A 26,529-nucleotide genomic window follows, 5' to 3' on the forward strand; every position below is an offset into this window, starting at 1 on the left:
TTACTTGTCCACTTTTGAATTGACACACCTATTAATAATACAATGATTAAAATAGTGACTTTACCATTTTACCCATATTCATTATGAAGTGGATGAGTTAAGAAACTTAAGATTTTCAAGAAGTTCTATCTTTTTCAAAGTAATTAATTGAGGATATAATAGGTAAAGAAATTTTTCCTTTCTTGATTTGTCAAAATGGACAAGTAATTAGGGACAACTAAAAAAGGAAAAGTGGATAAGTAACTAGATATAGAGGGAGTATTAATCATGTGCTTAGAAAAGTATTTTAACAAATTTCAAGATTAAATATCTAAGTGGGAGATTGTTAGGGTATATGCTATTAATCATGTGTTTAGAATAATATTTTAACAATTTTCAAGATTAAATATCCAACTGGGAGATTGTTAGGGTGTATACTATTAACCATGCATTTAGATATAATACATTATAACAATTGTGATGGTTAAAAGTCTAAGTGAGATATTCTTGGGATATAAACTATTAACCATTAAAGTAGGACTTCTCGAAGATTTTGCTACGGTAGGTCCTTGCTTAATTACAAGTATACGAGGGATAGTTGGGGTTGTGTAGCTTGTTTAAGGGCATTGTAATCGGTGGGTGATTCTTGATATCGTTCCATGAAGGGTAGTACAGAATTCATAGAACCTGATTAAAGTTCTAAACTTTATCACCATAATTGATTGTAGAGCTATCATTGAACGTAGTTGAGCACATCTAGAGCATTTTTAGCAGGGTATACGATATGTCAATTTATGAAAACATTCTTCTCATGTGTATCTTTATTTTGAACAAACTTTTTGACTACAAAGAGGTTTTGAATCCGACTTTATGCGCGTTATATAGACATGCTCGTATCGAGTCTTCATACTTACTCATGTTATGATATATGTAAGAAAACATGTTTTGCCTTGTGAATTGAATTGAGTTTAAAATAATGACTTTCATCTTGCCTTTTCTTTTACGAGCGAGCTATTGACTTTAAATATAATTTAATATTTTTAAACATGGTTGCTAATTATCGAGACACGTTAATTAGTCTCCAACTCTAACAAAATTCCACTTTCAAAGGCTAGGCACAAGAGTGCATTTAGTCTCCTTATAGAATTGTATCTCTACATCATAATATTATAATTATAAATACATAATTGCTGTACCAATCAAGTAGTGGGGAATAAGAAATCAACACTGCCATTTGTAGCTTTTCCAGTTTTCTCTTTGTCTACATTTTCTTGTTCTAACATGGTGTAATAAGCCACTCCAACCTCGTCTACTTCTTTGCAGTATTCAAAAATTCCAATCACTTCTTCCCTTTTGATGCTTAATTATGTTCATCACTTCATATCTATCATATTATCAGCAACAAATTACTCATTTTGGCGAACACAATTTCTTCCTTGTAATACCTTTGATGAAAAGGATGGAAAAATACAATTTTTGGGTTGCAGGTGTGACCTACGGCTCCCACCTACGATTGGTAAGAGCACTTACGAACCGTAGGTGACATCTGTAGGTGACAAGGGTAAAAGAAGTAATTTTTTTTTGAAATTACGTTGTCCATGTATGGTCCGTACGTGTAACACCTCAGATCTCAAAATGAAGAAAAATCCTAATTTTTCAAAAAACTGGTGCCAGTATTGACGGAACCTCCCATAAACCGTAGGTGGGGTTCCGTCATTAAGTCCCAAATCATTATAGTCTCTGATTCCACCCACGATTTAGACCTACGGACCGTAGGTCTGACCGAGGGTCAGCAGCCAGTTAGAGGGAAATTGATGTTGGGTCAACTTCAAATGGTCATCACTCTTAGCACAAAAGAAATTAGGTAGCCCATGACCTACCAAATGATAGATAATTGAATCCTCTTTCCAACCACCGAGTTTGCTAAAATCCCATCTTCGACTAAAAAGTTATGCTTGTTTTAGTGAAGCCCTGTTGGGCAGATCATGAACGACGAACCCAAACGACAGCTGGTAGGTCAAACGACGGACCGTTGCTCCCTTTGTGGATGAGCTTTGCCAGGATTAAGTCAGGGTTGTTTTGGTCATTTCCCTTATGTATTGGGCACTTAAACTATATCATTTGATGCCTAAACTATGTTTTACTCAGAATAAGCCTAATACCCTAGTCATACATACCCAAAACCCTTATTCTCCAAATATCATCCAAATTAGAATGAAAAGAGGAGAAAGAGGCGCCAGTTTCTTTCAAGAACAAGCAGCGGTGTTATTCAAGTTTTAGCTCCGAAATCCAAAATATTTCTCCGTGAATTTCGTCACCAGGTATTTGGGATTTCACTAGTGGGTTCCTTTCATCCACTAGGTCCCTAGAATCCAGTCAGATTCTTGATTCCCTTTATCTTGTTTAGACCTAGGGTTTCTAGAACTTTAGATAATTGTTGCGATTTAGCTGTTATAGTGTCCTTAATCATATTATCATGTTTTCGTAATATTGTTGCTTAGTTCTTTGAATGAAACTCAGAACCCTAGTTGTGTAGATTCGTTTAGTTCATGAATTACACTAGCTAGGTCAGATAAATAGATATACATGCCTCAGATTTCAAATGTTTCATTATCAATACTTAAATGTTGCATTCTCAGTAAGCATGTCAGAATATTGAGCTATCTAGCATATTCCAGTTATGTTGTTTATAAACATTCCAGTTGGGAGTAGGCTTAACATCGAGTTGGACTAGGGTTTAGCGTACCCTCATAGTCCTAGAACTAGGTGCCCCTGTAGGTTTATAAGTCCACTCTGTTGGGCATTAGATTTAGTGATCATGCCAGTCATGCCTTTATATCCCTGACAAGGTATATTGGGTCCTCTCGATAGGGGGTATTCAGACTCCACGTTAAGCTCACGTGGTTTTATGTCGGTTAATAGTAGCTCCCACAGTTAGACTTTAGTGCATTTGACCAATTTTTCTGTTATACTTCAGCATTTAGTCTCAGTATGTCATGTTTATGATTAGTACTTAGTCGTTGCATTTAGCTCAGTTTTCAGTATATTTCAGCATTTACATTCAGTTCAGATTATATCATTACTCAGTATGCTTTGTTCAGTTTATGTATTTTGTTCCACTTTATTCTATATCCTGCTTGCTCAGTACATTCCAAGTATTGACGCATACTCTGCACTACATCATTTCATGATGTAGGTTCAGGTAGTTAACATCCAAATCATGCATAGATCGGTTCCCAATCTCCAGTTCAACAGCTTTAGTGGTAAGTCCTCATACTTCGAGGACAATAGACATGTTTTTAATTTCAGTTTTGCTAGAGTTAGCTGGGGGAATGTCCCAATAACTTTAGTCATTTAAAGGCTTTTTCAGACATTGTATTAGATTCATCTTTAGATTTGAGGTTAATCTATCAACGTTATTGAACTCTTAGTATATTTTATATAACATAATAGTTTTGGGTATTCCCCTTTTTAGGTTATCTACTGTTTTAAGCTTCCGCATAGTATCTTGATTTAGTTATCTTTCACTATGCTATGATATTCCAGCTTTTGGGTTAGCTTGGGGTCACTTGTGATCCTAGGTCCCATGTTTACGTCAAAGGGGTAGCCTTGAGGCGTGAGAAAATTGGTATTAGAGCATTAGGTTCAAGAGTCCTAGGATGTCTGAAAGACAAACTAAGTAGAGTCCATTTCATGGGTGTGAAGTGCACCATATCTATTGAGAGGGAGGCTACAAAGTGTTTTAGGAAAAACTTCACTTTCATGCTATTCTTTTCGTGCGTGGGTCTGATCTCCTTTCTAATTCGTCGTTATGCGTTTCAGATCATGAATCCTCATAGTTCTTACACAAGGAATGCTAATGCCCGCAACACTAACACAGTTCCTCTAGTCCCAGACCATGAGGTTTCGAATGCATAGTTTCAAAATGTTATCCAGCTCTTGGCACAAAGTGTGTCTAGCCAGAACAATAAGCAGGCCCTAGTTCCTACTAATGCTAATAATGGGTCAGCAATAACCAAAGTTTGAGATTTTATTCGGATGAATCCACCAGAGTTTCTAGGGTCGCAAGTTGGTGAGGACCCACATAATTTCATTGATGAGGTCAAGAAAATCTTTGGAGTGATTCAAGTAACTGGTCATGATAGGGTAGAGTTGGCATCCTACTAGCTTAAGGATGTGGCTCACATTTGGTTCACTCAGTGGAAAGAAAACAGAGGTGCGTATGCAGCTCCTGTGCTTGGGAATGTTTTACTGGAGCTTTCCTGGACAGGTTCTTCCCCAGGTAGTTAAGAGAGGATGAAGCTCAAGAGTTTATGAATTGAGACAAGGTACAATGTCAGTCCAAGAGTACGGGCTGAAGTTCACTCAAATCTCTGGGTATGTCCCATATATGGTTGCTGATTTGAGGGCACAAATGAGTAAGTTTATGTTTGGGGTATCCGACTTAGTTAAGATTGAGTGCAGGAATGCTATGTTTCTAGAAGAAATGAATATCTCTAGGCTCATGACACATTCTCAATAGGTTGATGGAGATAAGCTTATGTAAATGACTTAGGTCAACAAAATGGCTAGGACAAACAACTATGAGTACTCTCAACAGAAATCAGGTGGTGGAAATCGCTCACAGTTTCAGGAGAGGTCTACAGCCCCAACACGTTCATCAACTAGTGTTCCACCCCCCAGGTTTTGACAGGATCAGAAAGGTAGGGTGTTAGGCTCTAAGTCTCAGGAGAGTGCTTCAGGTAACAAGACTTTCCCAACTTGTCCAAAGTGTTGTAAGAACCATCCGGGTGAGTGTCTTACAGGTAAGGAGGGGTGTTTTGGGTGTGGTCAATCCAGCCATAGGTTGAGGGATTGCCCTTATGCCAGACTTGGGCAATGAGGTAACTATAATAGGGTTCAGTCTACAGTTCCAGTAGCACAAGCAGGTCGCCCAACTCAACAGGGTGCTTCATCTTGTACAGGTGGCGATCAGCGCCAAAATAGGCTGTATGCTCTCTAGGCTCGCCAGGACCAAGAAGATTCTCCTGATGTGGTCACTGGTACGTTACGAGTCTATTATTTAGATATTTATGCATTGTTAGATCCAGGGGCTACTCTTTCCTTTGTAACTTCATATATAGTAGTCAACTTCGGTGTTAGTCTAGAAACTCTATCAGAACCCTTCTCCGTCTCTACTCCAATTGGTGACCCAGTTATAGCTAGACGGGTATACATAAATTTCCTTGTCATAGTCTCTTAGAAAGTCATCTCAACAGATCTTGTAGAGTTAGAAATGGTAGATTTTGATATCATTCTAGGCATGGATTGGTTACATTCCTATTATGCCTTAGTCGATTGTAGACTTAGGATCGTTCAATTTCAGTTTCAAATGAGCCAGTCTTAGAATGGAAGGGTAGTAGCTCAATTCATGTAGGTTGATTCAGTTCTTACCTTAAGGCCAAGAAGATGATTACCAAGTGGTATATATATCATCTTGTTTGGGTTAAGGATTCAAACTCTGAAACCCCAACTCTTGAGTCAGTCCCAGTAGTAATGCGTTTCCAGAAGTACTTCCAGAAGATCTTCCCGGAGTTCCTCCCGTAAGGGAAATCGACTTTGGAATTAATCTCCTTCCCGATACCCAGCCCATTTCGATTCCTCGTACATAATGGTTCTAGCTAAGCTTAAGGAATTGAAAGAACAATTGAAAGACATTTTAGATAAGGGCTTCATCAGACCTAGTATTTCCCCATGGGGTGCACCAATGTTGTTTGTGAAAAATAAAGATGGTTCTCTCAAGATCTGCATTGACTATCGTCAGTTGAACAAAGTCACAATCAAGAATAAGTACCCCATCCCCAGGATTGATAACTGGTTTGATCATCTTCAGGGTGCTAGTTTCTTTTCTAAGATAGACCTCTGATTATCATCAGCTTAGAATCAGAGATAGTGACATTCCAAAGACATTCTTTAGGACTCGGTATGGTCACTATGAATTTATAGTTATGTCTTTTCAACTAACAAATGCTCATGCAGCTTTCATGGACTTAATGAATATGGTGTTTAAATAGTATTTGGATTTTTTCGTTATTGTCTTTATTGATGATATTCTTATATATTCTCAAAATGAAGAAGAGCATATGACTCATCTGAGAGTTATTTTGCAAACTCTCAAAGATCGCCAATTATTCGCTAAGTTCAACAAATGTGAATTCTGATTACAGTCAGTCGATTTCCTTGGTCATGTGGTATCTAGCGAAGAAATCTGAGTGGATTCTCAAAAAATAGAGGCACTGAAACAATAGCCTAGACCCACCTCTCCAACAGATATCAAAAGTTTCTTGGGTTTGACTGGTTATTACAGGAGATTTATTGAAGGATTTTCATCCATAGCCTCCCTATTGACTAAGTTGACTCAGAAGAAGGTTAAGTTTCAATGGTCATATGAGTGTGAGAAAATTTTCTTAGAACTAAAGACTAGGTTGACTACAACTCTTGTCTAGACTCTACTAGATGGTTCAAACGGTTATGTGATCTTTAGTGATGCATACAGGGTCGGCCTAGGTTGTGTGTTGATGCAGCGAGGTATGGTCATAACTTATGCTTCTAGACAACTTAAGGTTCATGAGAAGAACTACCCGACTCATGACCTCGAGCTTGCAGCTGTAGTATTTGCCCTAAAGATTTGGAGACATTACCTGTATGGTGTTCATGTAGATGTGTTCACAGATCAATGAGCCTCTAATATGTGTTCATCTAGAAAGAGTTGAATCTTCGTCAGAGGAGATGGCTTGAATTCCTCAAAGACTATGATATAAATGTGCTTTATCATCCCGGTAAGGAAAATATAGTAGCTGATGCTCTTAGCATATTATCTATGGGTAGTGTAGCACATATTGAGGAAAAAAGGAAAGTATTAGCAAAAGATGTTCACCGGCTTGCTCGCTTAGGAGTTAGTCTTACAAACTCGTTAGATGGTGGAGTAATAGTTTAGAATAGATCTAAATCTTCATTGGTAGAGGAGGTTAAGGAAACAAGATAGTAATCATGTATTGCTTCAGTTGAAAGGTGCAGTTTATCAGCAGAAAATAGAGGTTTTCTCCCAAGGGGGAGATGGTGTGCTTCGTTACCAAGGTCGTTTTTGTGTTCCTAATATGGGCGAGCTGAGGCAAAAAATCCTTACAGTGGCTCAAAACTCCAGGTATTCTATTCATCCAGGTGCCATTAGGATGTATTGTGACCTACAGGAAGTATTTTGGTGGAACGACATAAAGAGAGACATAGCAAATTTTGTGGCTAGGTGTCCTAATTGTCAATATGTTAAGGTAGAACATCAGAAGCCAGGAGGTATGACTCAGGAGATTAACATTCCTACATGGAAGTGGGAAGTGATAAATATGGACTTCATTATAGGTTTACCTCGTTCTCGAAGACAACATGATTCCATTTGGGTAATAGTAGACAAAGTTACTATGTCCGCTCACTTCTTGGCTGTCAAGACTACGGATTCAGCGGAGGATTACACTAAACTCTAAATTAATGAGATAGTCAGGTTGAATGGGGTTACCTTTTCTATCATCTCAGATAGAGGTCCATAATTTACCTCTCATTTTTGGAAGTCGTTTCAGAAAGGTCATAGTACCCAGGTAAATCTCATCACAACATTTCATCCATAGACGGATGGCTAGGAAGAGCGTACCATTCAGACCTTAGAGGACATGTTGAGAGCTTGCGTGATGGACTATAAGGGCAATTGGGATGATCACCTTTCTCTTATAGGATTCTCATATAATAATAGTTATCATTCCAATATTCAGATGACCCTTTATAAGGCATTATATGGGCGTAGATGTAGATCTCCAATTGGTTGGTTTGAAGTAGGTGAATCAACCTTGATTAGACCATATTCTGTTCATGAAGCTATGGAAAAAGTTTAGCTCACCAGGGATAGACTTAAGACAGCTCAGATTCGTCAGAAGTCCTATGTAGATGTAAGGAGAGGGGACTCAAAGTTTTAGATCGATGATTGGGTTTTCTTGAAAGTGTCACCTATGAAGGGGGTAATGAGATTTGACAAGAAAGGGAAGCTTAGTTCGAGATATGTAGGTCCTTACAAAATCTCGAAAAGGGTTGGAAGTGAGGCATATGAGTTAGAGTTACCATCAGAACTACCAACCGTTAGCCCAGTCTTTCAAATTTCCTTGTTGAAGAAGTGTGTGGGTGATCCAATGTCGATAGTATCATTAGAAATTATGGTTGTGAAAGTAGCCTCACCTATTAAGAGGTTCCAGTTGAAATTCTTGATCGTCAGGTTCATAGGTTGAGAAATAAAGAAGTAGCTTAAGTGAAGGTTTTGTAGAGGAGTTCGTCCGTAGAAGGAGCTACTTTGGTAGCAGGAGCAGCCATGAAGGCCAAGTATCCTCATCTCTTTCCTTTTGATTCCATTTCAGCGTGAGGTAATAGTCCCTCTCTAGTATCTCAGTTCACTTTTGTGTAAATTCAGTCTTCGTATCATGTTTCTCCAGTTGTTCTTGCATTTTCAGCATACTTGCATGTTCTTGGAACTCAATTCAGTTAGATATCAGTTTCTAGTACTTAGTGGTAGGGATTGCAGCTCCTTCCCTCCATACTCAACTAGTTAAGACTTCATTCGATGATGAATGTTCCCAAGGGGGAGATAATGTAACACCTCAGATCTAAAAATAAAGAAAAATTCTAGTTTTCAGAAAACTGGTGTCAGTACCAACGGAACCACCCACGGACCGTAGGTGGGACCATGAACCATAGGTGGGGTTCCATTATTAAGGCCCAAATCTTTTTAGTCTATGATCCCACCCACGATCGACCAGTATGGTCCGTGGTTGGACCTACAGACCATAGGTGAGGGTCAGCAGCCAGTTAGAGGGAAATTGTTGTAGGGTCAACTTCAAATGGTTATCACTTTTAGCACAAAAGGAATTAGGTGGTCCATGACCTACCAAATGATATATAATTGAGTCCTCTTTCCAACACCACCGAGTTTGTTAAAATCTCATCAGCGAGTAAAAATTTATGCTCATTTTAGTGAAGTATTATTGAACTCTTAGTATATTTTATATAACATATCAATTTTTGTTATTCCCCAACTTCAATTATCTACTGTTTTAAGCTTCCACATGGTATATTTATTTATTTATCTTTCAGTATGCTATGATATGCGAACTTCAGGGTTAGCTTGGGGTCATTCGTGATCCTAGGTCTCGTGTTTACGCCAAGGGGGTTGCCTCGGGGTGTGACAATAGGCAGACCTACCAACCGTACATGTGCCTCATCATTTGAATGTCCAAAAAAATTACATGAACCCCACCAACGGTTGACCAGGACGGTCCGTAGTAGGACCTATAGACCTTAGGTCTGAACTGTCGGTGAAAGTTTGGCAATTTTATTTTAAAGGCTTTTGGGTCTTTTACTAATTATTTTAACCCAATACTATGTCATTTTAACTTCTACCCTAGGCCATATATAAACGTTTTAAAGCCCCTAAATTACCCAATTAACTTCATTCTCTTAAATTGTAAAAAGTCGATCACATTCTTCCCATAAAATTTCTCTCTCTAAAGCTTGAAGAAGAAGTCTAGGGTTTCAAGATCAAGTCTCAAAAATATTTATTGTGGGATTTTGACATTAAGGTATGATAGTTTTCACCTATGGAGTCCTTTCCTCCATAGGGTTCCTAAATCCTCCAATTTTTCAAGTTAGAATCTCCAATTGAAATTATGGTTTTATTCAATCTCATGGGTTCCTTTCAATTATGATACAATTGATTGTTTTATGTATAAATTGAGATAATTACATGTTTTTAAGTTGGATTCACTTGAACCCATGCATGATCCTTGATTTGTAGATTTTTATCATATGATGAAGCCTTTTGAACTATAAAAAATGAATTTATGAAGATATGCATGTTTCTTTATGAAGTTGATGAAACTGATTTAAGGTTGATTTGAGAGTAAATCATTGATGTTTTTGTTATTGTGAAAGGATTTCACACATACTACTCAAAACATGATTTTGAAGGGATTTTCTCACATAAAGGATTCATAAGGTTGAAAGGGTTTCTCACGTAAGATGAATCAAGATTAAAGAGCTATTCTAATGAATTCTAGCTTGGATTGGATACTTGATGTGCCCTTTCATGGATAATAAGGTAAGTTAAGATTAATAATTGTTCCGTAAGATTTATGCTTAACACCGAGAAGATATCGAGATGGAAGCTCTCCCGTTGTTGAGGCTGATTTTCTAGTAGCAATCTCCCTATCAACTATGTGCCACCATAGGTTGTCTTAGATATATTTAGCATGTGGATTCACCTAAGCTAGAAGTTTATGGTTCTTACCTTGGCAAGTAAGGAAATCATTTTTTGGTGTGGGATAGACACCAAATTTCATGTTATAGCTCATTTGGTTTATGTCGATTAAAGGTAAATCTCCCACAATAATGCATTAAGGTTACTCCTAGAAGTATCTAACATGTGTTTAAAGATGTTTAGCTTGCATTGACCATGATTTCTACTTAGGTCTTCTAACATGTTATTTTATGATTTAGTTTGGTTATTGCATGCCATATAATGTCCCTTTTTGTGTGATTTCATAACTCTTATGCATTTCTATCATACTTAGTACATTCCATGTACTAATGCATATTTGTGCCTACATTGTTTCATTAATGTGGGGTCTGACACTTCCATCTTGTACACTCGTGGCTAGATTGATCCTTAGAGTTTTTGAAGATATTGGTGATTCCTCATGTTCTGAGGACCGAGACTCTTTTATTTCTTTATGTCATTTCCATTTCCAAATTGTATGTGATGTATGGGTTACGTCCCAATCACTTTCTTATGATGTACTAGATGGCTTTGAGACTTATGTTAGACTTCCGCTTTTGTCAAACTCTTTATGATATAAAATGTCTTTCGAACTCTGTAAGATTCTATTATCTTGTATATGTATGCTAAGTGGATTGTAAAGGTCTCTTGGAGTCCTTTATGCCATGTTACGACTAGGCTATACTTTGGGTCGTGACAAATTTAATATCAGAGCACAAGGTTTAGAAAGGTCCTAGGAAGTCTCATAAGCCACGTCAAGTAGAGTCTTGTTCATGAATGTGAAGCACTCCATATTTATGAATAAGAAGCTACAAGAAGATTAGAAAACTCCACTTCTTTCATTATTTTAAAGTCGTGCGATAGAGTGTAACTCTATATGTCTGTCTTCTAATTCCTAACCGATGATTTGCAAGATATGGCCCCTCAAAGAGAATATGTTAGGAGGAATGTGGAATGAGAATTTCTTCAAGTTCCTCATGTTTTGGATGACCCTTTGGCCGAACAAGTGACTAATACAGAGTTTAGGGCTGCTTTTCAAGTGTTGGCTCAAGCCATGATAGCTCAAGCCAATAGGGAGGTTGTGGTCCCTGTGAACCCAAATAGGGGTACAACGACAATAGAGTAAGGGACGCAACTAGAATGAATCCTCTGGGGTATCATGGTTCCAAGGTTGAGGAAGATCCTCAAGAGTTCATTGATAAAGTGTAAATGTGTTGATGATCATTAGAGTGACGCCAGTGGAAAAGGTGGAATTTTCCGCTTATCAACTTAAAGGTGTTGCTCAAGTTTGGTTCAACCAATGGAAAGAAGTGAGGGTGATTGATGCAGTTTCTCTTGATTGGGAAAAGTTTAAGGTCTCTTTCCTTGATAGGTTCTTTACCTTTGAGATGAGAGAGGCAAAGGTACTTGAATTCATTAACCTTTTTCAAGGAAACATGAGTGTGAAGGAATATGCTTTGAAGTTCACACAATTATCTAGGTATGCTCCTACTATGGTTGGCGACCCTAGGGCAAGGATGAGTAAGTTTGTTTCGGGAGTGACCGAGATGATAGTCAAAGAATGTTGTACTGCCATGCTCATCAATGCTACGGACATTTCTTGTCTAATGGTGCATGCTCAACAAATAGAAGAAGAGAAACTTAAGGAGAAATCTAGGAAGGCAAAGAAGGCAAGGACTAGTGATGGTGACTTTTCACATTCAAGGTCCAATGGACATAGTCGTTATAAGTTCAAACAAAGGTTTTTTGGTCAAGGTTCCTCCAATACTCCTCCTAAATTCAACAAAGATATGGTATCTAACCCTAAACCTCAAGGAGGAAAGTATGGTTGATTTTCGTTGTCTACTTGTGCTAAATGTGGAAAGAGGCATTAGGGTAAATGCTTAGCCGGTACTGATGGTTGCTTTGGTTGTGGTAAGAGTGGTCATAAGATAAGCAATTATCCATCATTTAAGGCTAATGGAAGAGAAGGAGGCAAGTTCTGCCTAGTGGTTCGGGTTCAAGTGGTCCAAAGCAAAACCGATTTTATGCCTTTCAAACTCGTCATGAGCAAGAGCTCCCTCTGTGGCTACCGGTATGTTGAAAGTCTTTCATCTTGATTTTTATGCTTTACATGATCTCGGTGCTACCTTGTCTTTTGTAACGCCATATGTGGCTATGAGGTTTGATATTCTTCCTGATATGTTGTTAGACCTTTTTTCTATCTCTATCCCTGTTGGTGAGGCTATTGTGGCTAAGAGAGTCTATACAAAGTGTCCCGTCTACTTATCCCATAGAGTCACTCCTGTTGATCTTGTATAGCTTGATATGTTAGATTTCAATGTTATTGTTGGTATGGTTTGGTTGCATTCTTGATATGCTTCTATTGATTGTAGAACCCGAGTGGTCAAGTTTCAGTTTCCAAATGAGCTTATCCTAGAGTGGAAAAGAGGAAATTATGTGCCTAAAGGTCAATTTGTTTCTTTTCTTAAATCTAGAAAAATAATTTCTAAGGGTTTCATATACCATCTAGTTAGGGTGAGTGATATGGATTCTAAAGCCCCTACACGTGAGTCGGTCCCCATTGTTAATGAGTTTCTAGATGTGTTTCCCGATGATCTACCTGGTGTTCCTCCCAAAATGGAAATAGACTTCGGTATTAACCTACTCCCAATTACCAACCTATCTCTATTCATCTTTACCGAATGGCTTCGACAAAACTTATGGAATTAAAGGAGACACTGAAAGACTTGTCGGATAAGGGCTTCATCCGACCAAGTATCTCACCATGGGGTGCTCCAATTTTTTTTGAAAGAAATATGGTTCGCTTCGTAGGTGCATCGACTACCGTTAGTTGAACAAGGTTACCATTAAGAATAAGTATCCTCTTCCAAGGATAGATGACTTGTTTGACAAACTTCAAGGATCAAGTTACTTTTCTAAGATTGACCTCCGGTCGGGTTATCACTAATTAAGGGTAAAAGTGGATGGCATTCTGAATATCGATTTTCAAACTTGGTATGGTCATTATGAGTTTTTTGGTGATGTCCTTTGGCTTGAATAATGCTTTTTCTGCACTTATGGATTTGATGAATAGTGTGTTTAGATAACACCATGATATGTTCTTGATCGTGTTTATTGATGATATTTTGATCTATTCAAGGAATGAAGATGAGCATACCGATCATTTGAGGATTGTGTTGCAAGTCCTCAAGGACCAACAACTCTTTGTGAAGTTTAGTAAGTGCGAGTTCTGGTTAAGATCTGTGGCTTTCCTTGGTCATATTGTTTCCGAAAAAGGTACTGAGGTAGATCCTAAGAAGAAAAATGTAGTTAAGAGTTGGCCTAGACCTCTATCCCCTTCGGATTTTAGAACTTTCTTGGGCTTAGCTGGTTACTATAGAAGGTTTGTGGAAGGGTTTTCTTCGATTGCCTCTCCATTGACGGCATTGACCCAAAAGAAATTCAAATTCTTATTGTCAGAAGCTTCTGAAAAGAGTTTTAATAATTGAAAAGATAGACTTATTCTGCTTCGGTGTTGACTTTACTGGAAGGAACGATGTGTTTGTTGTTTATTGTGATGCTTCAAGAATTTGGTTAGGATGTGTCCTTATGCAAAATGGGAAAGCCATTGCCTATGCTTCATGACAACTTAAGATATATGAAAAGAACTATCCTGCCAATGATTTAGAACTAGCGACAGTTTTTTTTCCTTAAAGATTTGGAGGCATTAATTATATGGTGTTCATGTTGATGTCTTTACCGACCATAAAGTTTGCATTATGTGTTTAAATATAAAGATCTAAATCTTCGCCAAAGAAGGTGGCTTGAGTTACTAAAGTATTATGATATGAGTGTTCTCTATCACACCGACAAAACAAATGTGGTGGCGGTGGCGGATGTTCTTAGTCGGTTATCAATGGGTAGTGTTGCTCATGTTAAGAAAGATAAGAAGGAGTTTGTTCGTAGTGTTCATAGACTTGCCCGATTGGGTGTTTGGTTGGTTGATTCTACCAAAGGTGGTGTTATTGTAACATCCGGCAATTTGAAATAGCTATGAAGAAGCTTAGAATTGGAAATAGTCATTTTTGGAAATAATTAAAAATCTGGAAATTTAGCTAAGTATGGAAAAAAAGTGAGTTTTTGGCCAACTTTGAGAAGTCATAATTCCTATCTCAGGATGAGTTAAGTGTATTTCCAGTTATATTTGGAAAGCCCTTGGAGAGATCTTTCCAACGCCGCCAAGTTTGCTCGATTCCGAGTTCATATGAGTGAGTTATGCCCTTTGGAAGTTGGGCTGTTGGCATATGCAGTTTAGTCCGAATTTGTAAGGGTATTTTGGTCTTTTCCCTAACCATTTCTTTTGGTTATATTAAGGTTTTAGACTGATTTTAAATCAGGTTTTCCTTTTTAAAAGTGAGAGTTAGGATTCTTGAGAGAAAATGAGAGAAGAGGAGAAAGAGAAGAAGAAGCAAGGATTCGTCAAGATCATCGTGGTTTTCGTCGAGGGTGATCCCTATTAAGGTATGTGAGATCATAGTGTTGGGTTGGTTCATTCCCCCACACGCCAAACTCATTTTAATTTCTGAGAAAAGTTTTGGTTGTGTTTGTTGAAGCCTTGTTGTTGTGGTTGTTGAAGTTAGAGGTTTTATAGAAGGGTCTCAATGTCAATGAAATCGATAAATCTTTAGAGCCTCTCTTGATGGTAACTATGAATATCAACATGAACTATAATCCACCATGCCAAAATCCAAGTATCACCATGGGGGCTCGCCCACACTGCGACGGGTCCTGCATCACTTTGCTCTTCCAAGACGACACGGGAGGCCTATATGTCCGAGGGACGAAAGGAGATAATTGGATCCACGTAAATCCAATCAAAGGCGCCTTAGCGGTTAACATAGGTGACTTGTTGCAGATCATGAGCAATGATCGATACAAGAGTATCGAGCATTGTGTAGCAGTTGATTCAAGCAGGGCTCGAATATCTGCACCGCTATTCGTGAATGCTAGCCTTGACAGTGTCATTGGTCCATTTCCACAAATGTTGAAAGATGGAGAAAAACCAGTTTACAAACATATCTTGCATTCTGATTATTGGGATTATTTCTATCGTAAAAGGCCTTCTGGAAAAGCATCACTAGATTTTATTAAAATTTGATATTTTAATTTACAAATTTTTTCTTATGTGAATGTTATCTTATCTTAAATATGTTATCATGTAATGACAAAAAGTCTCTCTATACATAACCAGTGAGTTGGTATGATTGTGTCGTTATCTTATTTTGTTCTAATGATTTACTAATCTTATTTTATCCTATATCCTACTTTTCGTTTATAATAGCTTTACCCCATATTTTTTCTTTATAATAGTGTAAGTTTATTCTTCTAATCAGTGATGTGTAACACTGTGATAATTTTAAACTTGAACTCTATAATTTGAAAATGGGTTTTCTTTAAAGCGAATACCGAATATAGAATAAGAAAAAACATGTACTCATGATGAGTAGTAATTATCTCCGCCATCAATTATAAATCTCGAGTTTAGAAATGTATTTGAATTCAGTTTTAAATAGGATACTGAATACAAAAAGTGAAGGGAGAAAACACCTACTTATATTACGCTTATCATATTCGAAGATCGTGACCGGTAGTAACTATCTCCGTCATTAACTATAGATTTCGAGTTTAGAATGAATTTACTTTCACTCCTAAGAGTCGTATCAAATATAGGGTGACAAAACCCCTCAATCATCAAATAGGCTGTCTCTCAATGACGAAAATGGTATCATATGTCGAGTTTTTACTATCAAATACGACGTAAATTCTACAAAAAATTCACCATAACGACAAAAACTCATTCATGAAAATATGATTCTTTAAATCCATCCAAGTTTGGCCTAATCATTGCCCCATTTATTTACTAGCTCAACTCATTAAAAAACTGTGTTGATATGTTGTAGAATATAGTTTCCGACCTTTCAAGCAGTATAAATAGGTGTATAACTTTACATTTCTTGAATTTTGAGCATTTGGCATGATTGAAATTCAATTATTTCACATTTTACACTATCTAACACGTTTGGAGAGAGGTTAATTAATGTATCGATTTTCTAGCAAACAAAGAACACAAATATGAAGAAGATTTAGTAATTTTTAGGGAAATGCACTCAAGCATATGGAGTTTTTTCTTCTAAAAGATTTAAGTAATACTGTTTTTATGACTTTTTAAAGCTTTTCCCTATTTACTAAAAAAATAAAAAAAATAATGCACTTTTGATATATGTCCCCATCAATATTCTCAATTGTCATAATAATTTGTAGCTATAAAATTATAATATTAAAAGTAGAATCAAATATTAAATAACAGTAGCACTATTTTACTGATATTTTGTTTATGGATATAATAGAGTACAAGCATTTATGGTAATATATTGACTTTCCTTCAATAGAAAAATAAACTTCAAACAATTTAAGAAAATTCGGGAAAAACCCTAACACCCCTCCCTCCTCAAACCCACCATAAAAACCCCAAATCTCCTTCTTCCATCATTTCATAGACCGCCCTTTTCCCCTCCCTCCCCCACACACACCCCTCTCAACCTACCATAGAAAAACCCCAATTTTCCTTGTTCCATTAGTACACACTCATCAAGATTCAACACACAAATGACTTCATCAAACTTTGAAATAAATGATGACATACTTGATTTTTGTAATCAAGAAAGCATATGGAATAAAAGGTCTAGTAGACAGAAGCCTTGAAATTATCCCAAATCAATGTATTCAACCAAAAGAACACAGACTAGACAAATCCCAAATTGACAATCAAGAATCAATCCCAACAATTGATTTATCGAATTTTTATGATTTGAATGTTGAAAAGTCAATTCAAGAAGCAGCAGCCAAGTGGGGTTGCTTCCAAATCATCAATCATGGGATCCCAATTGAAGTTCTTGAAGATTTGAAAGATGCAGCACACAAGTTCTTTGAATTGCCAGCTGAAGAAAAAGTTATGTACTGTAAAGACAATTATAGTGCTGGTGAATCTGTCTTGATGTTTTGGAGTGCTATTGGTGAGAAAAATGAAAAGGTTTTGGAGTGGAGGGATAGTGTAAAACATGGTTGTAATCCACAAAATGATAGCAATCTTTGGCCTCCTCAAACAAGGTAAGTTTTTGGGTTTTCAGTTCTGTGTAATTTATAGGCCACATGTTTTTGAGTAAGTAAGAACCATACCTCTAGTATTACTTTTTTCATGAGTTTCATATCTTTAACCGTAAGGTGTTTGCATTTTCTATCTGAACTATAGTTAGCTTTTTATCAAAACAAACCTCGAAACGTACAACACCAAGTGTCTCAATAAAATCACAAAAGGTTGTGTCACAAGTTAATTAGTCTTAAAATTTCGTGCAAATGGCAACTGACTCATTAATTTTGAGATGTTATTTGATAGTTAAGTGATGACAGTCAGATTTGGAGACTTGCAAAAATATGTTACTTCAGGCGTGTTTTTCACCATTATCTCTAAATTTTATAAAGGTGTATATAACTTAAGTGAAAATTATATTGCATGTGTAGGAATTTTTTGTATGCGTTTTACAATAATATATCTGGTATAATTCCACAAGTAGGGTATGGAGAGGATAGGATGTACGCAGATCTTATTTCTACCTTTGTGGGGTAAAAACGTTGTCTCTGATGGACTATGGAAACACTCTTAGCGAAATTCTTTACTTTGACATTAAATTACCTTGCCAATAAATTATGTACGCACTTAACGAAATTCCCATCTTTGTCACTGATTTATAGGTACCAAGTCTTGGAGTACCAAAAGTGGGTCAAACCACTTTGCTAAAAAGTTGTTAGAGGTTTTATTGAAGGGTCTCAATGTCAATGAAATCGATGAATCTTTAGAACCTCTCTTGATGGGAACTATGAATATCAACATGAACTATTATCCACCATGCCCAAATCCAAGTATCACCATGGGGGCTCGCCCACACTGCGACGGGTCCTGCATCACTTTGCTCTTCCAAGACGACATGGGAGGCCTATATGTCCGAGGGACGAAAGGAGATAATTGGATCCACGTAAATCCAATCAAAGGCGCCTTAGCGGTTAACATAGGTGACTTGTTGCAGATCATGAGCAATGATCGATACAAGAGTATCGAGCATTGTGTAGCAGTTGATTCAAGCAGGGCTCGAATATCTGTACCGCTATTCGTGAATGCTAGCCTTGACAGTGTCATTGGTCCATTTCCACAAATGCTGAAAGATGGAGAAAAACCAGTTTACAAACATATCTTGCATTCTGATTATTGGGATTATTTCTATCGTAAAAGGCCTTCTGGAAAAGCATCACTAGATTTTATTAAAATTTGATATTTTAATTAACAAATTTCTTCTTATGTGAATGTTATCTTATCTTAAATATGTTATCATGTAATGACAAAAAGTCTCTCTATACATAACCAGTGAGTTGGTATGATTGTGTCGTTATCTTGTTTTGTTCTAATGATTTACTAATCTTATTTTATCCTTTATCCTACTTTTCGTTTATAATAACTTTACCCCATATTTTTTTTCTTTATAATATTGTAAGTTTATTCTTCTAATCAGTGATGTGTAACACTGTGATAATTTTAAACTTGAACTCTATAATTTGAAAATGGGTTTTCTTTAAAGCGGATACCGAATATAGAATAAGAAAAAACATGTACTCATGATGAGTAGTAATTATCTCCGCCATCAATTATAAATCTCGAGTTTAGAAATGTATTTGAATTCAGTTTTAAATAGGATACTGAATACAAAAAATGAAAGGAAAAAACACCTACTTATATTACGCTTATCATATTCGAAGATCGTGACCGGTAGTAACTATCTCCGTCATTAACTATAGATTTCGAGTTTAGAATGAATTTACTTTCACTCCTAAGAGTCGTATCAAATATAGGGTGACAAAACCCCTCAATCATCAAATAGGTTGTCTCTCAATGACGAAAATGGTATCATATGTCGAGTTTTGATTATCAAATACGACGTAAATTCTACTAAAAATTCACCATAACGACAAAAACTCATTCATGAAAATATGATTCTTTAAATCCATCCAAGTTTGGCCTGATCATTGCCCCATTTATTTACTAGCTCAACTCATTAAAAAACTGTGTTGATATGTTGTAGAATGTAGTTTCCGACCTTTTAACCAGTATAAATAAGTGTATAACTTTACATTTCTTGAATTTTGAGCATTTGGCATGGTTGAAATTCAATTATTTCACATTTTACACTATCTAACACGTTTGGAGAGAGGTTAATTAATGTATCGATTTTCTAGCAAACAAAGAACACAAATATGAAGAAGATTTAGTAATTTTTAGGGAAATGCACTCAAGCATATGGAGTTTTTTCTTCTAAAAGATTTAAGTAATACTGCTTTTATGACTTTTTAAAGCTTTCCCCTATTTACTAAAAAAATACTAAAATAATGCACATTTGATATATGTCCCCATCAATATTCTCAATTGTCATAATAATTTATAGCTATAAAATTATAATATTAAAAGTAGAATCAAATATTAAATAATAGTAGCACTATTTTACTGATATTATTTTTTGGATATAATAGAGTACAAGCATTTATGGTAATATATTGACTTTCCTTCAATAGAAAAATAAACTTCAAACAATTTAAGAAAATTCGGGAAAAACCCTAACACCCCTCCCCCCTCAAACCCACCATAAAAACCCCAAATCTCCTTCTTCCATCATTTCATAGACCGCCCTTTTCCCCTCCCTCCCCCACACACACCCCTCTCAACCTACCATAGAAAAACCCCAATTTTCCTTGTTCCATTAGTACACACTCATCAAGATTCAACACACAAATGACTTCATCAAACTTTGAAATAAATGATGACATACTTGATTTTGTAATCAAGAAAGCAAATGGAATAAAAGGTCTAGTAGACAGAAGCCTTGAAATTATCCCAAATCAATGTATTCAACCAAAAGAACACAGACTAGACAAATCCCAAATTGACAATCAAGAATCAATCCCAACAATTGATTTATCGAATTTTTATGATTTGAATGTTGAAAAGTCAATTCAAGAAGCAGCAGCCAAGTGGGGTTGCTTCCAAATCATCAATCATGGGATCCCAATTGAAGTTCTTGAAGATTTGAAAGATGCAGCACACAAGTTCTTTGAATTGCCAGCTGAAGAAAAAGTTATGTACTGTAAAGACAATTATAGTGCTGGTGAATCTGTCTTGATGTTTTGGAGTGCTATTGGTGAGAAAAATGAAAAGGTTTTGGAGTGGAGGGATAGTATAAAACATGGTTGTAATCCACAAAATGATAGCAATCTTTGGCCTCCTCAAACAAGGTAAGTTTTTGGGTTTTCAGTTCTGTGTAATTTATAGGCCACATGTTTTTGAGTAAGTAAGAACCATACCTCTAGTATTACTTTTTTCATGAGTTTCATATCTTTAACCGTAAGGTGTTTGCATTTTCTATCTAAACTATAGTTAGCTTTTTATCAAAACAAACCTCGACACGTACAACACCAAGTGTCTCAATAAAATCACAAAAGGTTGTGTCACAAGTTAATTAGTCTTAAAATTTCGTGCAAATGGCAACTGACTCATTAATTTTGAGATGTTATTTGATAGTTAAGTGATGACAGTCAGATTTGGAGACTTGCAAAAATATGTTACTTCAGGCGTGTTTTTCACCATTATCTCTAAATTTTATAGAGGTGTATATAACTTAAGTGAAAATTATATTGCATGTGTAGGAATTTTTTCTATGCGTTTTACAATAATATATCTGGTATAATTCCACAAGTAGGGTACGGAGAGGATAGGATGTACGCAGATCTTATTTCTACCTTTGTGGGGTAAAAACGTTGTCTCTGATGGACTATGGAAACACTCTTAGCGAAATTCTTTACTTTGACATTAAATTACCTTGCCAATAAATTATGTACGCACTTAACGAAATTCCCATCTTTGTCACTGATTTATAGGTACCAAGTCTTGGAGTACCAAAAGTGGGTCAAACCACTTGCTAAAAAGTTGTTAGAGGTTTTATTGAAGGGTCTCAACGTCAATGAAATCGATGAATCTTTAGAACCTCTCTTGATGGGAACTATGAATATCAACATGAACTATTATCCACCATGCCCAAATCCAAGTATCACCATGGGGGCTCGCCCACACTGCGACGGGTCCTGCATCACTTTGCTCTTCCAAGACGACATGGGAGGCCTATATGTCCGAGGGACGAAAGGAGATAATTGGATCCACGTAAATCCAATCAAAGGCGCCTTAGCGGTTAACATAGGTGACTTGTTGCAGATCATGAGCAATGATCGATACAAGAGTATCGAGCATTGTGTAGCAGTTGATTCAAGCAGGGCTCGAATATCTGTACCGCTATTCGTGAATGCTAGCCTTGACAGTGTCATTGGTCCATTTCCACAAATGCTGAAAGATGGAGAAAAACCAGTTTACAAACATATCTTGCATTCTGATTATTGGGATTATTTCTATCGTAAAAGGCCTTCTGGAAAAGCATCACTAGATTTTATTAAAATTTGATATTTTAATTAACAAATTTCTTCTTATGTGAATGTTATCTTATCTTAAATATGTTATCATGTAATGACAAAAAGTCTCTCTATACATAACCAGTGAGTTGGTATGATTGTGTCGTTATCTTGTTTTGTTCTAATGATTTACTAATCTTATTTTATCCTTTATCCTACTTTTCGTTTATAATAACTTTACCCCATATTTTTTTTCTTTATAATATTGTAAGTTTATTCTTCTAATCAGTGATGTGTAACACTGTGATAATTTTAAACTTGAACTCTATAATTTGAAAATGGGTTTTCTTTAAAGCGGATACCGAATATAGAATAAGAAAAAACATGTACTCATGATGAGTAGTAATTATCTCCGCCATCAATTATAAATCTCGAGTTTAGAAATGTATTTGAATTCAGTTTTAAATAGGATACTGAATACAAAAAATGAAAGGAAAAAACACCTACTTATATTACGCTTATCATATTCGAAGATCGTGACCGGTAGTAACTATCTCCGTCATTAACTATAGATTTCGAGTTTAGAATGAATTTACTTTCACTCCTAAGAGTCGTATCAAATATAGGGTGACAAAACCCCTCAATCATCAAATAGGTTGTCTCTCAATGACGAAAATGGTATCATATGTCGAGTTTTGATTATCAAATACGACGTAAATTCTACTAAAAATTCACCATAACGACAAAAACTCATTCATGAAAATATGATTCTTTAAATCCATCCAAGTTTGGCCTGATCATTGCCCCATTTATTTACTAGCTCAACTCATTAAAAAACTGTGTTGATATGTTGTAGAATGTAGTTTCCGACCTTTTAACCAGTATAAATAAGTGTATAACTTTACATTTCTTGAATTTTGAGCATTTGGCATGGTTGAAATTCAATTATTTCACATTTTACACTATCTAACACGTTTGGAGAGAGGTTAATTAATGTATCGATTTTCTAGCAAACAAAGAACACAAATATGAAGAAGATTTAGTAATTTTTAGGGAAATGCACTCAAGCATATGGAGTTTTTTCTTCTAAAAGATTTAAGTAATACTGCTTTTATGACTTTTTAAAGCTTTCCCCTATTTACTAAAAAAATACTAAAATAATGCACATTTGATATATGTCCCCATCAATATTCTCAATTGTCATAATAATTTATAGCTATAAAATTATAATATTAAAAGTAGAATCAAATATTAAATAATAGTAGCACTATTTTACTGATATTATTTTTTGGATATAATAGAGTACAAGCATTTATGGTAATATATTGACTTTCCTTCAATAGAAAAATAAACTTCAAACAATTTAAGAAAATTCGGGAAAAACCCTAACACCCCTCCCCCCTCAAACCCACCATAAAAACCCCAAATCTCCTTCTTCCATCATTTCATAGACCGCCCTTTTCCCCTCCCTCCCCCACACACACCCCTCTCAACCTACCATAGAAAAACCCCAATTTTCCTTGTTCCATTAGTACACACTCATCAAGATTCAACACACAAATGACTTCATCAAACTTTGAAATAAATGATGACATACTTGATTTTGTAATCAAGAAAGCAAATGGAATAAAAGGTCTAGTAGACAGAAGCCTTGAAATTATCCCAAATCAATGTATTCAACCAAAAGAACACAGACTAGACAAATCCCAAATTGACAATCAAGAATCAATCCCAACAATTGATTTATCGAATTTTTATGATTTGAATGTTGAAAAGTCAATTCAAGAAGCAGCAGCCAAGTGGGGTTGCTTCCAAATCATCAATCATGGGATCCCAATTGAAGTTCTTGAAGATTTGAAAGATGCAGCACACAAGTTCTTTGAATTGCCAGCTGAAGAAAAAGTTATGTACTGTAAAGACAATTATAGTGCTGGTGAATCTGTCTTGATGTTTTGGAGTGCTATTGGTGAGAAAAATGAAAAGGTTTTGGAGTGGAGGGATAGTATAAAACATGGTTGTAATCCACAAAATGATAGCAATCTTTGGCCTCCTCAAACAAGGTAAGTTTTTGGGTTTTCAGTTCTGTGTAATTTATAGGCCACATGTTTTTGAGTAAGTAAGAACCATACCTCTAGTATTACTTTTTTCATGAGTTTCATATCTTTAACCGTAAGGTGTTTGCATTTTCTATCTAAACTATAGTTAGCTTTTTATCAAAACAAACCTCGACACGTACAACACCAAGTGTCTCAATAAAATCACAAAAGGTTGTGTCACAAGTTAATTAGTCTTAAAATTTCGTGCAAATGGCAACTGACTCATTAATTTTGAGATGTTATTTGATAGTTAAGTGATGACAGTCAGATTTGGAGACTTGCAAAAATATGTTACTTCAGGCGTGTTTTTCACCATTATCTCTAAATTTTATAGAGGTGTATATAACTTAAGTGAAAATTATATTGCATGTGTAGGAATTTTTTCTATGCGTTTTACAATAATATATCTGGTATAATTCCACAAGTAGGGTACGGAGAGGATAGGATGTACGCAGATCTTATTTCTACCTTTGTGGGGTAAAAACGTTGTCTCTGATGGACTATGGAAACACTCTTAGCGAAATTCTTTACTTTGACATTAAATTACCTTGCCAATAAATTATGTACGCACTTAACGAAATTCCCATCTTTGTCACTGATTTATAGGTACCAAGTCTTGGAGTACCAAAAGTGGGTCAAACCACTTGCTAAAAAGTTGTTAGAGGTTTTATTGAAGGGTCTCAACGTCAATGAAATCGATGAATCTTTAGAACCTCTCTTGATGGGAACTATGAATATCAACATGAACTATTATCCACCATGCCCAAATCCAAGTATCACCATGGGGGCTCGCCCACACTGCGACGGGTCCTGCATCACTTTGCTCTTCCAAGACGACATGGGAGGCCTATATGTCCGAGGGACGAAAGGAGATAATTGGATCCACGTAAATCCAATCAAAGGCGCCTTAGCGGTTAACATAGGTGACTTGTTGCAGATCATGAGCAATGATCGATACAAGAGTATCGAGCATTGTGTAGCAGTTGATTCAAGCAGGGCTCGAATATCTGTACCGCTATTCGTGAATGCTAGCCTTGACAGTGTCATTGGTCCATTTCCACAAATGCTGAAAGATGGAGAAAAACCAGTTTACAAACATATCTTGCATTCTGATTATTGGGATTATTTCTATCGTAAAAGGCCTTCTGGAAAAGCATCACTAGATTTTATTAAAATTTGATATTTTAATTAACAAATTTCTTCTTATGTGAATGTTATCTTATCTTAAATATGTTATCATGTAATGACAAAAAGTCTCTCTATACATAACCAGTGAGTTGGTATGATTGTGTCGTTATCTTGTTTTGTTCTAATGATTTACTAATCTTATTTTATCCTTTATCCTACTTTTCGTTTATAATAACTTTACCCCATATTTTTTTTCTTTATAATATTGTAAGTTTATTCTTCTAATCAGTGATGTGTAACACTGTGATAATTTTAAACTTGAACTCTATAATTTGAAAATGGGTTTTCTTTAAAGCGGATACCGAATATAGAATAAGAAAAAACATGTACTCATGATGAGTAGTAATTATCTCCGCCATCAATTATAAATCTCGAGTTTAGAAATGTATTTGAATTCAGTTTTAAATAGGATACTGAATACAAAAAATGAAAGGAAAAAACACCTACTTATATTACGCTTATCATATTCGAAGATCGTGACCGGTAGTAACTATCTCCGTCATTAACTATAGATTTCGAGTTTAGAATGAATTTACTTTCACTCCTAAGAGTCGTATCAAATATAGGGTGACAAAACCCCTCAATCATCAAATAGGTTGTCTCTCAATGACGAAAATGGTATCATATGTCGAGTTTTGATTATCAAATACGACGTAAATTCTACTAAAAATTCACCATAACGACAAAAACTCATTCATGAAAATATGATTCTTTAAATCCATCCAAGTTTGGCCTGATCATTGCCCCATTTATTTACTAGCTCAACTCATTAAAAAAACTGTGTTGATATGTTGTAGAATGTAGTTTCCGACCTTTTAACCAGTATAAATAAGTGTATAACTTTACATTTCTTGAATTTTGAGCATTTGGCATGGTTGAAATTCAATTATTTCACATTTTACACTATCTAACACGTTTGGAGAGAGGTTAATTAATGCATCGATTTTCTAGCAAACAAAGAACACAAATATGAAGAAGATTTAGTAATTTTTAGGGAAATGCACTCAAGCATATGGAGTTTTTTCTTCTAGATGATTTAAGTAATACTGCTTTTATGATTTTTTAAAGCTTTCCCCTATTTACTAAAAAAATAATAAAATAATGCACATTTGATATATGTCCCCATCAATATTCTCAATTGTCATAATAATTTATAGCTATAAAATTATAATATTAAAAGTAGAATCAAATATTAAATAATAGTAGCACTATTTTACTGATATTATTTTTTGGATATAATAGAGTACAAGCATTTATGGTAATATATTGACTTTCCTTCAATAGAAAAATAAACTTCAAACAATTTAAGAAAATTCGGGAAAAACCCTAACACCCCTCCCCCCTCAAACCCACCATAAAAACCCCAAATCTCCTTCTTCCATC

General features: G+C 35.8%; 2 protein-coding genes and 2 pseudogenes across 2 annotated transcripts; all 4 read left to right on the plus strand.

The window, feature by feature from the left end:
• Window positions 1-11,760: 11,760 nt before the first annotated feature.
• Window positions 11,761-15,464, plus strand: LOC125833245 (bi-functional coumaroyl CoA and feruloyl CoA ortho-hydroxylase F6H2-1-8-like; annotated as a pseudogene).
• A 1,508-nt stretch (window positions 15,465-16,972) lies between these two features.
• Window positions 16,973-18,690, plus strand: LOC125833059 (bi-functional coumaroyl CoA and feruloyl CoA ortho-hydroxylase F6H2-2-1-like; annotated as a pseudogene).
• Window positions 18,691-20,198: 1,508 nt separating this feature from the next.
• LOC125833070 (bi-functional coumaroyl CoA and feruloyl CoA ortho-hydroxylase F6H2-2-1-like) lies at window positions 20,199-21,914 on the plus strand. Its single transcript, XM_049512227.1, has 2 exons — window positions 20,199-20,698; window positions 21,341-21,914. Exons 1-2 carry the CDS (start codon window positions 20,199-20,201, stop codon window positions 21,912-21,914), a joined length of 1,074 nt encoding a protein of 357 aa, XP_049368184.1.
• Window positions 21,915-23,422: 1,508 nt separating this feature from the next.
• LOC125833077 (bi-functional coumaroyl CoA and feruloyl CoA ortho-hydroxylase F6H2-2-1-like) lies at window positions 23,423-25,138 on the plus strand. Its single transcript, XM_049512232.1, has 2 exons — window positions 23,423-23,922; window positions 24,565-25,138. The coding sequence occupies exons 1-2, from the start codon at window positions 23,423-23,425 to the stop codon at window positions 25,136-25,138; spliced, it is 1,074 nt and encodes a 357-aa protein (XP_049368189.1).
• The last annotated feature ends 1,391 nt before the right edge of the window (window positions 25,139-26,529 follow it).

This window comes from Solanum verrucosum, unplaced genomic scaffold (genome assembly GCF_900185275.1).
Source record: "Solanum verrucosum unplaced genomic scaffold, falcon-dt-bn FXZP01000288.1, whole genome shotgun sequence".
In the NCBI taxonomy this organism is placed as follows: Eukaryota; Viridiplantae; Streptophyta; class Magnoliopsida; order Solanales; family Solanaceae; genus Solanum; species Solanum verrucosum.